Genomic DNA, 13541 nt, shown 5'->3' with positions numbered 1-13541 from the left:
CATCAATAAAAATCTACACTATACCACATCGTAAGTAATAGTCAAACTATTTATAATTACAAAAATGAACAAATACGAAAATTTCAAAAATGAAAGCCAAAAGAATTGCTGATATTTAAAAGGATGCAGAATCAGTTATAAAATGTATTCACTTGAAATATAACCAATATTAGGTAATGGAAGACAACAAATTATTATTATTACTTCGTGCAACTTTAACCTTATGAGTGATTCGTTGATAAACTACAAATTCATCTGTTATTCCAAATGACTTTCAAAATTATGTCAAAGTTATGCCATTTGTTCGTTATGCCAAATAACCTGCAGAATGATCAATTCTCAAAATTGTGCCAAATGTCCGTTATGCCAAATGTCCGTTATACGAAATGTCTATTATGCCAAATTACCTTATGCCAAATGGCCCGCTCCACTCTGCACAAGATGCTTCCACAACGGGAAATGGTAATGTTTCTAAATATTTATATCTGAATCTCACTTGTTCAACAGTGATAATATTACAAACTTGCCAACTAAATACGATGCTTGTAGTTCGGTTGCCTTGCTGTGCTCTATCAGTACCAACCGGCTAGTGGAAAACTTTACTACTAAGAAAGAGGTGTAAATTGGACAATGTAGTTACTTATAGCGACAAGCAGCCCCACAGTTATAAACAAGCCAAGGCCGTCTGTTTTGTGCGAAGAGTTTATTTTTTTCCTTCGAAACGAGAACATAACATGGTACTTGCCTCCAGCAAATAGTGTTTTACATATTCTAACGAAAATTTTGCTGTATGGAAATGATACGTAAATAGAGTCTAATGTAGTTCCCCAAAATACCCATCGTCATCGAGTGTGAATTGAATAGCTTCTAATGGCTTCCTCCCATGCTATGCATATGTATTTGGATATGTCACATCGGATGATAGCAAGTCGCAACTAGCACATCACACTATAATAGGTGAAGGTCAGGTGCGATACGTTTCACAATTTAGGTCAATCGATTTTTCTCATCTGCGTCATCAATTCTATTCAAATTTACCTACTCGAAACTGTACTCATTATGATTACATTAGAACCTACCCATTACGTCAAACGATTACCACCAACTGATTCTACTCCTTTTTCTTCCAGGCCAAAATAATCCAACAGGATGCCACCTCGATCACGTACCGCGGCGTGGACTCACCCAACGAGATGCACATCAAGATGCTGCAGAACAACATCGACACGCTGGAACGGATGTTCAATTTCGTGACAAAGGTGCACAGTACCAAGCGTTGCATCGGTACCCGCAAAATCATCAGCGAGGAGGACGAGGTGCAACCTAACGGGCGGGTGTTCAAAAAGTTTCAAATGGGTGATTACATGTGGCGTAACTTCATCGAGACGGAACATTCGGCGGCCTGTTTTGGTCGGGGATTGCGTGAGCTGGGCGCGAAACCGAGGGAGAACATTGTCATTTTCGCGGAAACACGGGCCGAGTGGCTGATTGCGGCTCACGGTTGTTTCAAGCAGAATATGCCGCTGGTGACGATCTATGCTACGCTCGGGGATGATGGTATCACCCACGGTATCAATGAAACAGAGGTGACGACGGTGATCACTTCGCACGAGCTGCTGCCCAAATTTAAGACAGTGCTGAAAGTTACCCCGAACGTGAAGAAGATCATCTTCATGGAGGATCAGCTGCACAAGAGTGAAACGACCGGTTTCAAGGAAGGTGTGGAGATCATTCCGTTTTCGAAGGTGATAGAAATAGGCGAGAAGAGCAAATTGCGTGAGTATTCGGGTGAATTTTCTATCTATTAGATTAGTAATAACAAAAACCTTATTGTTTCTAGCCGGCTGTTCACCCACCGCCGACGATACCGCCATCATCATGTACACTTCCGGCTCTACTGGCACACCTAAGGGAGTCCTTCTATCGCACGCTAACTGCATTGGAACGATGAAGAACTTTTGCGACATCTTCAAAATCTATCCGGACGATGTGCTGATCGGATTCCTTCCACTGGCTCACGTTTTCGAGCTGTTAGCCGAGAGTGTCTGCCTGTTGACCGGTGTTCCGATTGGATATTCCACCCCACTGACTCTGATCGATTCCAGCTCCAAGATTATGCGTGGCTGCAAGGGTGACGCGTCGGTGCTGAAACCGACCTGCATGACGGCTGTACCGGTGAGTTTATCGGTTACTGGAAACTTTAACAGAATCAGTAATAATTTGCCTTTCTTAGCTCATCCTCGATCGCATCTCGAAAGGTATCAACGCGAAAGTGAACGGCGAAACACCGATGAAGAAAGCCTTCTTCAAGTTTGCCTACAAGTACAAATCCAAATGGGTGGCTCGCGGGTTCCAGACACCAATTTTGGACAAGTAAGTTACGTTTGACATGTTATAAATAGTAGCTAACCGTGATATTTTTTGGTTGTAGAATTCTATTCAAAAAGATTGCCCGGCTACTCGGTGGACGTATTCGCAGTTGTATGACCGGTGGTGCCCCACTTGCTCCGGATACTCACGAGCAGATTTCCCTGTGCCTTTGTGTCGACATGATCCAGGGCTATGGACTGACAGAGACGACCGCTGGAGCTACCGTAACGGACAGTAGGTGTTTAGCATTTTCACACCAATCGGAATATATTTCAACGAATATTTTTACAACTTCAACAGAATGGGCAATGGAATATAGTGTGGTTGGAGCGCCGAGTTCGAGTAATGATATACGACTGATCAACTGGGAGGAAGGTAACTATCGTGTGACGAATAAACCATATCCCCAGGGAGAGATCGTCGTTGGCGGAACAACCGTGTCAAAAGGCTACTACAAGCTACCGGGTAAAACCGAAGAGGATTTCTTCGAGGAGGATGGCCAGCGATGGTTCCGAACGGGTGACATTGGTGAAATTCATAATGATGGTGTGCTAAAGATAATCGGTACGGGTTTTGTCCGGCTTTACCAACACTAGGTTAGTAGTGTTTTACAATATTTCATCCTTTTCAGATCGCAAGAAGGACCTGGTCAAACTGCAAGCCGGAGAGTACGTTTCGCTTGGCAAGGTGGAAGCGGAACTAAAAACGTGCCCGGTGGTGGAGAACATTTGCGTTTATGGTGACTCGACAAAGCAGCACACGGTGGCGTTGGTGGTGCCAAATCCAACTCATTTGGAGGAAATTGCCGAACGGCAGGGCATCAAGGATATGGAGTTTGAACAACTGTGCAGCTCGCCGGTGATGGAGAAGGCCGTAGTGCAAGAGCTGGCCGATCATGGAAAGAAATGTAAGTGTTTGGATGATTTTAACCGAGCGGACTGAATGTTTTTCAGTAGACTGATCTATCAGATAACAGTAAAAGACCAAAGGGAAAAGCACCGCGAAACAATTATTGCAGTTTGGGGTAGCATTGTTGGCGAAAAACTAGGAAAAATGTAACCGGAGGGGAACATTGCCCAATGTAAAGTTTCTTTCTCAGTCTGTTCACGTTGTCACACAAGCAGCTTGAAACGTGATTGCTCAAAGATACGTGTTCGAAATATCAGCGTGCTGGTAATTATTATCAGTCATTGTTGAAGCAATCAGTCAACATTTCATTGTAGTGATGGGTGATGATGGAACTTGTGTGTCACGTGTTTTTACTGCACTGACATTGAAATTGATCAGCTCGGTTGACTAGCTGAATGATTTTTTACAGGTAAGGTTTTGAGATGAGAGCTAAACAAATGCTATAAAAATCCGAGATTCAAACCATTGACAAGTTAGGCACATTTCAGTCGGTTTATTATCCGGCTGTTGGATGTTTCTAGGTAATAGTTAAATCGAAACATTTTGACACGAATTTCGAAAATGAGCCACCTAAAATTAAATTAAATTTCAATTGCACGCTACATGCTGTCCTAGGCAGAACGGGAAATCAAGTTTTACTCGAGTGCTAGATTCTACGCATTTTGATATGCTCGTTTGGATTGAAGTATTATTTCGGCATCTTTACAATATTGTGTGCGAACCGGCACGGGGTCGAGCGTGCATAAAACGCGTTGTCGTAATATTAAATCACTTCATATTTCTGTTCTTCTTTTTGTTTCACGCGTGGTACAGTTTAATGATTTTATTGCGGAGTTATCCATTGACTTTCCCAAGGAACTTATCGTGAATCGCTATGCTAGTTTTTTGACAGCTACATTTGCAGGGCTTTCGGCAGTCGGCAGGGCAGCATTCAGCTGTCCGATATCGATTTGTACTGGATCTGGTCGTTAACCTAGGTATTTCTGTCATAAAAGCAACGAGGTAGAGGAATCTATCATTCAATCGGTCAGTTCGGTCTGCTTGAAGAGTCTGCCATCGTTAAATGATAAAATTGCATGGGCGTGGCTCGGTATGCGCTGCAGGAATAGTGTCCTCATGAGCCCCTCATCCACATTTAAACCAGTAGCAATTCCTTGCATTCGAGCTCCACTTGACATGAGTGTGTCTTAGGAATGCTCGAGTCGAACAACTGGTAGTTGAACTAAATCGGATGAGGTTTCCGCACGAAGATGACGATTGAGCATTTGCTTTGGTTTGGAAAGGAAAGACGGGGTGTTCGTTATTGGACATTGTTGTCATTAAAATAAAGCAGAAATATAACTGGCCCGATATGGCTTCCTTGCAGGATGTTGGATGGAGCTAGTGATGATATATATCGACTGGTGTCTTGCAACTTGTTCAAGTTTGTCTAGCTGAACTGTTGCGAAATCATGCTTGATTTTGTCCAGATCTATGTAAATAGGGAACACCATCTGGACCCGAGGAGCTTCAGCTTGGAATTTGGTGCAAGAATGGCAACGTTATTGACGCAAATTCAGTTTATGGGTCGTTCTACAGAAGGAATGAGATTCGTGGCAGAAGCGAAGTGTGGCACTCGTCGGAAATAAAAGTTGAACATTCATCGGCGATCCTTAGTGTCGGTGCCCGAAGCTCAATTTAATGGCATGCAAGATGGTAGCCCGGTTTATTTCCACTGGATATGAATATACTTGTCGTAGCGACTTAGGCTTAGATTTTAGTACACCTTCGACGTTTCGCAGATGTCGAAAAGGCGCGTCTAAGTAGTCGCAGCTTGCTTGGTAATTTTTAAATCTTCTTACGACGGTTGATCCCCAGGAGTGGATATGCGCAATTAGTTCGTTTTGGCACTTGTAGATCGATTAGATTGATAGTGTTGCCTTAGATTTTCATCCCAGTTTATGTCCAACACCGTGCTAACGATGCTGTCGTAGTCAGCATTTTTAGGATGATGGAAGATAGACCTTGTGACGTCTTAAATGTATACTCATGTGTTGCCATCGAGTGCGAGATGTAGTGGAGGATGTTAAAGCATACTCTGTACTAAACTAGACGGAGCTGCGGAGTAAAAGGGAATTTCATTGCTTGTACACTTGCTGGGAGTTCGCTAACCGGTCATCGGCGATTACTCGGACTATTATACCATGGCCAACAGCGATAAGAGCACCTCCACCATCGATCTTATGGCTGTTACGGGCGTGATAGCGGTAGACATCAAATGCTGAACCAAACATCTGGCGAGATAGAGTGCGACTCTCAAACCATGTCTTCGGAACGGCTGACGAAAGCTGACTTGGCTGGCTCCAGGCATGTCGGCGAAATAGAAAAATGCTATAACTGGTTGGCATATGGTCGCGAGATGTCGGCGCGAGGAGCATATTACTGGAAGCGATTTAAAAAATATTTGCCGGGAATGACGCCTTGGAAGACCCCTTGAACAGTCACGCACATAACCGGGACGACTGATGGACACTGGCGTCAACCGCTCAACTGCCGGAGGATTTAGGGCTTACATAATACCAATTGTTCTCGATATCAACAGTCTAACAATGACGGTGTTGTTGGATGTAGCGACATAGCTAATCGTTGCAGAGTTCTCGATAGCGTCGTTGAATTGGTGGATGTCACGTTTCTTTCGAAGGCGGAGAGAATTCGGACGGTAGATACCATCTGTTCTGGGAATAGCCAACCTCGAGGTTCTCGAAGAAGTATGCGGCAATGTATCAGAATTAACAGTTGTATCGAGACGTGTTGTGTTACTCCGACATTGAAGGATATGGATTTCAAAATGTCGACATCGATGCACCTAGCCATACAAAACCTCAAAATTTTATTTTGAATTTTTTATTATTTAACATTTTTCTCTGTTTGTAAACAGGTTGAATAGTGGCTTCTCAACATATTAAGTCTTGGGGACGAAATATAGATTTTCTACAGAGCTTCAAAGGTGAAATAAATGATCAATTCTGGACAAAACTATATTGAAACCTGTGTTATTCAAATGAATATATCTTTTCAGTTAAGATTGCGATTAGGGTCTAACTGGTTTCAATAGAAAGGTTATTCGCGGGACTTATACTTTCCATTCGATTTAGACGATGCAAGCCTTTCTTCTTGGTCAGTTATGTAGAACAAATATTAAATCGAGCATTACATGCTTATTTTTACGGGCTGGATCACAACGTATATTGGGACTACAGTAGAAGATATTTGATTTAGTGGCACATGAAGTGGAAGTTCTTCGCAAATCAGGAACTTTCGTTCGACTAGAAAATAAACCGGAAGGAAAGTTTCGAAGTCCATGTAAACAGTACTAGCGAACTGTTAAAGATGAACTTTTGAGTTCATTAGTGACGTCACCGCAAAGTATTTGGTTCTCTAAGACTTTTACGTGCAATATATGACATGACGCCATATTGTGTCGTGTGCGGAGAGATCCAATCACGCTATGAGCATCAGCTTGGTGATGAGTCGTTTTAGTACGATGCGCGAACAGCTTTGACATACAGTTATTAAGTGATATCGGTCGAAAAGCAGCAGGCCCTGATTTGCTACAATCAGGCTGTGGAATCGGTATGACAATAGCTGGTGGGGAAAATTCCGCTACACCACCTATTGTGGAGAATCTGAAGAAGCGTCATCCTCACGGATAATGAAATTCGTTGGAGTAGAGGTCCCGTTGAAACACTTCTCCCTGTATCGAGAGCCCTTACAAGTTCATTCAAAGTTTGGTAAGTGCTGTACCGATGAGGCGATATTCGGCGAAGGACTGACGCGTTGCCGTTCGACTCGTTCCCTCGTCGCTTGATGAAAGGGATAGGGAGTAGCTCGAGATTGCCGAACTTGTTTCGCTTCATGGCTCTACAATGGTACATATATTGGCCTAGTTAGGTCACTACTTTATAGTATGCATTTAATTGCGTCCACCACGATTGTATCTGCGAACTTGCCACTCGTTTGAAGCAAAAAGCGACTCCCAGAGACACTTAATTAGTCGCCGCAGGATTCCTATCATAATTGTATATGAAAAGTTTCGGAATTTGATAAGAAATCAAGCGCAACTGGCTTGGTCCAGTGCACGCATCTGTGGTCAGAGCAACGGTGGTTTTAGTACCCGAAGTATTACTGGTATTAGGGTAAAGTAGTAAAACTGACAAAATATTCGACTGCGTTTGTTTTCATTTTAGTTTCTACGTGTTAACAATCGTAATAGAATAAAAATTTTGTTCGAGGATGCTTTTTATAGAATTTAGGGGAGTGTGGTAATAGGAGAGTACAGCGTTATTGGGTATCCTCGTGAGGGACAATCAAAATTCGGAGTAATTTGATTTCTTTTCCGATAGTATTCAATAAACAAGTATTTCTTCGCTGCTATTTTATCTTAGGGCAGTAGTAGGGTTTTTCCACATTACGGTGTCTTAGAAAAGTCTTATGTCAATTTTTTTTCTGAAAATGAAGCCATGCTAAATTAAAGACAGCATGCGTGGGTAAATTTTATCACGTATAAGCAATAAATAATGGGATCGAAATGTACATCTGATTCGAGATTCATAACCCTAGACTGCATTCACTGTATTCTGTCTTTTTGCTGTACTAATCCATATTTCGGGATTCAATAACTACGACTATTTAAAAAAAAAAAGTCAAACTAGAATTTAGCAAGAGATTTTTGGGATGAACGTTCGCGAAAATTATAAGCAAAAGCGAACATAATTCGAAATCCGAACTCATTTAAATATAAAGTCATACAAATTTGAAGAATAAATTGCACTAATTTTATATTGAAATTCTGGTACAGGACTGTCGTAAATGTCGCACTCCTCAATTAACACTGATAAATTGTCAAATTCGTAAAGGAATATAAAATTACAAGTAATAAAAAAATAATTATTAAAATCAGTCAAAATCTGAATACAATTCGGCTTCGAAGCCTAGTACTCTCCTATTAACATAATCCCCTAAATTTGATAAATAACATCCTCGAACAAAAATTTTATCCTATCGTGATTGTTAACACTATATTTTGGCAGTTTTACTACTTTACCCTAATACCAGGAACACTCCGAGTACTCGAATCGTCGTAGCTCTGGCCACAGATGCGTGCAGTGAACCAAACCAGTTACGTTTGATTTCTTATCAAATTCCGCAACTTTTCGTATATAAATTATGATAGGAAGTCCGCGGCGACTAATTAAGTGCCTTTGGGGGTCGCTTTTTGTCCACTGTGTGTTGATTGATGCGGCTATGATACGTTCATACAAAGTCTGCTGATAGTGCTATTTTTGCAAAAAAAAATTGTATTTTCGACCAACCAGGGATGGATATTGTAATCGGGAAATGATCGCTTACTTACCTTACCGTTCAGACTAGAGCCTTGTTGTCTCTTACTGTATGCATAAGCCGTCTCCACTCCACTCGGTCCATTGCTGCTTCTCGCCATCCTCGCAGTCTTCGAAGGGTCCGCAGGTCATCCTCTATCTGGTCGATCCACCGTGCTCGCTGTGCGCCCCATCTTCTTGTTTCTGTAGCGTCGCCCTCAAGAACCATCTTCACCGGGTCGTCGTCCGACATTCTTACGACGTGTCCAGCCCACCGCAAACGTCCTATTTTTGCGGTATGCGCGATGAATGGTTCTTCCAGCAGCTGATGCAACTCATGATTGATTCGCCTGCGCCACGTTCCGTCTTCCACCTGCACGCCACCGTAGATGGAAGGCAACACTTTTCGTTCGAAAACTCCAAGGGCGCGTTGGTCCTCCACGAGCATAGTCCAGAGGTGGCATTACGCATCTCGAAACGAAAGGTTTATTGTATGCAAGCTTGTATGAAAAAGTCGATTCGAAATGGTTCCATAATGTCGCCCCAGGTCTCGTGGCCGTTGAGGCCCACCGGTCTAATCAACGTCTTGTAGATAATCAACTTCGTGCGGCGGTGAATTTTGTTTGACCGGAGCAATCTCCGGAGTCCAAAGTAGGCACGATTTCCCGCCAAGATCCGTCTCTGAATTTCTCTGCTGGTATCATTGTCGGCGGTTACCAGTGAGCCCAAATACACGAATTCGTCGACCATCTCCGAACTCGGGATGGGAGGTTCACATTGTCGTCTCTAGCTGGTTTCGGCCTTCAGTCTGATGTACGTTTCCGACATCGCCTCAAAGTTCCGTGCCATTATGTCAATGTCGTCGACGAAGCCAAGAAGCTGGACCATCACCTTGCCGTAACCCTCTTCGAGATTCAAAGGGACTCGAGAGTGTCCCTGATACTCGAACAACGCACATCACCCGATCCATCGTCGCTTTGACTAATCGTGTTAGCTTATCCGTACTCGTGCATTATCTGCCATAGCTGATCTCGATCGATTGTATCATACGCCGATTTGAAATCGATGAACAAATGATGTGTGGGCACGTTGTATCCGCGGCACTTCTGCAGAACCTGCCGAATCACGAATATTTGGTCCGTGGGGGCGCGGGAACCCATGAATCCCGCTTGTTAGTGCCCCACGAACTCCCTTGCTAATGGTGACAATCGGCGGCAAAGAATTTGGGAGAGGACCTTGTAGGCGGCGTTAAGTAGTGTGATCACGCGGTAATTGCAGCAATCCAACTTGTCACCCTTTTTGTAGATTGGGCAAACGACATCCTCCATCCACTCCTCCGGAAGAATATCCACCTCCCAAATTTTGGCGATTACCCAGTGCAGCGCTCTAGCCAGTGTTTCACCACCGTATTTTAATAGCTCTGTGTAGTTGATCTCCTCCGGCAGCTTTGTTGTTTTTTAGGCGACCGATCTCCTCCTTGACTTTTTGGAGATCAGGGCTGGCAGGCGTGCTCCAAGATCCGTTGCCATACCGCCTTCGTCCTCTGCTGCTTCGCCGTTGAGGTGCTCGTCAAAGTACTGCTTCCATCTCTCAATCACCTCACACTCGTTCGTAAGAAGGTTGCCGTCTAAGTCCCTGCACATACCGGCTTGCGGAACGTAGCCTTTGCGCGAACTGTTCAGCTTCTCGTAGACCTTCTGTGTGTCGTTTACGCGGTACAGTTGATCTCGTTCCTCCTGTTGGCGCTTCTTTCTCCGGAGGACCGAGGTTTGCATGTTCCGAATGATCCTGGGAGGGAAATGATCGCTGTTCTGTGTGTTTTGGAAGATTGCGCCTACATTTTCAGAACAGGAAAGAAATATCAATGTAATGGCCGTAGCGGGGTCGATGCATATCGGATAACAGTCATTTATAATATTTCTGGAATTTTCTGGACAATGTTGTTTCTGCCATGAATCGACAAAAAAGCGCGTTCGATGATTAAGATCTCCAAGCGATAGGATGTGCGTGGATGTTTCCAAGGCTGGATTTTCATAAACATTCATTTCATGCATTTTAAAAGGTGCCATTTTCTTTGGTATTCATATCAGTCAGGAAATTGTCGCGGTATGGAGATGAACATCAGACGGAGGCATGTTGACGGGTAATGAAAATATCGAGCAACTTGGCAACTTTAATTCGATTATCCACTGAACTGGTTGTTAGCTACCGACTAGCTTGCTTGGTACGTGCCTGAACCCAAACTCATCCATAATGTCGGAAATAGAGATGGTTGGGTTCGGGTTTTTGTACACGACGGGTTTCGGGTTCTGTAAATTTAAACTTCTCGGGTTCGGGTCGGGTTCCGGGTCTTCAAACTTGAAAATCTCGGGTTCGGGTCGGGTTCGGATTTTTCGAATTTGGAATTTTCGTATACGGGTCGGGTTCGGGTTTTGAACAGATCGCGCCCAACCATTTCTTGACGCTATTTACGTCTATACACAACACCCGGCCATAAACAACGATGGTACGAATGGTATACTAACGCTACCATCAAATCAGTGGTACATATGTGAAACAATCACTTTCTATCAGATTGTCTCCGGGCTGGGCCGTTGCATGATCCGGATTCCTTTAAAAAATATATATTAATTTCTACGATCTTAAGAAATTTGTCATAAAATATTGTGTGTTCTGTTCGATCCATTAGCGGATTTGTAGAGATTTAGAGTCGTTCCGAGAACTCCATTGGAGATGTCGAAGCATCTCTACTGGTGTGCATACCGTACTAGCTGATGATGTAGCATCAACAAAGCGCCAAGAAACCTTCGATATAAGTTTGACCGTACCAACCAGTTACGCGGGTGACGTCGTGTAAACTGTTGAATACGGATTGCCAATTGACATAGCTTTATTTAATACATGTATTAAATAATACAAAACTACTCTTGTAGGAATGGTTTTCGATAAATAATTGGCAATTTTGGTTAAGTACGACAGGCAGGGTTGGTTGAATCTATCATCATTACACCTTCAATTTCTCCATGCGTTAGCCGCCGATTTAACCTACTGTCAGGTTAAAATATCGACAATTTATAAATTTTTCAGAACATTACAAATTCGACGTTCGATAATAGTAAATATAAATGCGAATTACTCTTGCTAGTAATTCGTTTTGCCATAGGCAAATACAACTGGACGCGTATGGTGCAACTTCAACTCTTCTGGAGCTGTGGTTGATCTTTGTATTATAAGTCCGGTTCAGATCGGGTTCCTCGTGTTTTAAATTTTCGGGTCGGGTTCGGGTTTTTATTTTTATAATTATCGGGTTCGGGTCGGACTCGGGTTTTACAAAATTTTCTCGGGGTCGGGTTGGGTTCGGGATTTTAAAATTTCGGAGTCGGGTCGGGTTTTTAATTTTCATGCCTTCGGGTTCGGATTCGAAAAAATTGAAACCTGACCATATCTACTTGCAACCTAAAACTTTCAAAGAAATATCAGCACGACAAATATAGCAGTTACCTTGCTGTTTGGATTTTCAGATAAGGTGCGTTGTTCGGAACATGGCTTCTATTCCTAAGCCGTCCCCTGAAGCTGTCTGCACTTGATCATCTGGGAACCACGACATTTAATATGCATTTTAACTGGTACCTACTCCGCTTCTCGATGTCTTTATACAGGACTGGCCACGTTTCAAATTGCTGACGTTTTCAATTTTGGCTTTTGGTTTTTGATTTGCTGCTTTCCGCGTAATTTTGACGTAACGTAACGTAATGGAACGTAATTTTGACAACAAGCAGGATGTCCTCATTATAACCGGTTCGGCTACATTCACGGCAAATTGTGATCCTTAAAATCAGACTTCCCATGAACATCGACAAGAGTGTACCTGTGTACAAAATTTCGTGCACGCGTTCAACCTCAAACATGCTTCGTCTCGAGTACAGATTCGCCTCGAACATCGAACCCAAGCGAACGATGTACAAACTCTAGTGCAAACATCCGTGTACGTACACCGGGTTCGTACACGAGAACGATTCGCACAAATCAAAAAGAGTCAACGCTAGTAATGATGAGAGGGAAAAAGAGAAAACTGGTGCCACGAACCTGTGTGTCCGCACACCGTGTACGTGCATAGGGTTCGGTTGTGTAGACGAACATGTGCACGTGTTTTGGTACGAAATAGCGTGTTCGAGTTCAGACACAAAATGTGGGTTTAATAGAAGCACAGAACAGGAGCGAACATTGTGTACGATGTTCATTTGGAAAGACTGCTTAAAATTGCATTGAATCGAAAAATTCAAGCCCTCGCGGGACCACCACGATGTTTTTGGAGTATTGGATTTGTTACCGCCAAAGATCTCCGTCTTATGTCGGTTACCCCTGTGGGGACATGTTGGGACGGCGGTGGCGGAAATGACTACCAATTAGCACAGTGTCTCGTTTCAGGTTGACTAAACTTTTGCATTCCTCCATGTCCGCGTTCTTGGATGACCTCAGATCGCATACAAAAATTAAGCATTTCTTTCAGCTTGAAATCTTCGTTCTTTCACCGTCTGAAGACACTGATGACACCGGCGATAAAAAGTAAAAACCGATCTGCTGAAAATTGTTGTTAATTTTGCAACCGTTTGCTCAAATGTGTACTTTTTCTAGAGCTTTGGAAGAATGAATGAAGCGTGCCTTTCATGTGCCGCAGGGTTGCGCAGTCGTACCTTAGCTCGTCATCCAGTTAAGTAGCATCCTTTTTGGAAAGAACTAAATCTGGAACTAGCTCTTTTCGATGGGTGAATTTTGGACCTTTCCTTGGATGCTCGTTATTGACTCTGTCATTCGGGCCATCAGCATCGGCATCAGCTCAGGAAGTGTAAGATCGTTTCTTCGAGTAGCCGATACGTGTTAGAACCTGTTAATTATGCCAATTGT

At 43.2% G+C, this 13541-nt stretch overlaps 1 protein-coding gene across 5 annotated transcripts in view; it reads left to right on the top strand.

Moving 5' to 3' along the window:
• Window positions 1-13541, top strand: part of LOC131684928 (long-chain-fatty-acid--CoA ligase 4) — a 104079-nt gene that overhangs the window by 89341 nt on the left and 1197 nt on the right. For all 5 annotated transcript variants that reach the window (XM_058968203.1, XM_058968204.1, XM_058968205.1 and 2 more), the window contains 6 exons: window positions 1131-1776; window positions 1841-2175; window positions 2234-2373; window positions 2432-2604; window positions 2671-2934; window positions 3002-3277. In XM_058968203.1, coding sequence (XP_058824186.1) covers window positions 1131-1776; window positions 1841-2175; window positions 2234-2373; window positions 2432-2604; window positions 2671-2934; window positions 3002-3277 — 1834 coding nt within the window. The remainder of the gene's footprint in view (window positions 1-1130; window positions 1777-1840; window positions 2176-2233; window positions 2374-2431; window positions 2605-2670; window positions 2935-3001; window positions 3278-13541) is intronic.

The sequence above is a fragment of the Topomyia yanbarensis genome, chromosome 2 (genome assembly GCF_030247195.1).
Source record: "Topomyia yanbarensis strain Yona2022 chromosome 2, ASM3024719v1, whole genome shotgun sequence".
NCBI lineage: Eukaryota > Metazoa > Arthropoda > Insecta > Diptera > Culicidae > Topomyia > Topomyia yanbarensis.
This window is presented reverse-complemented; position numbering and strand designations above follow the sequence as displayed.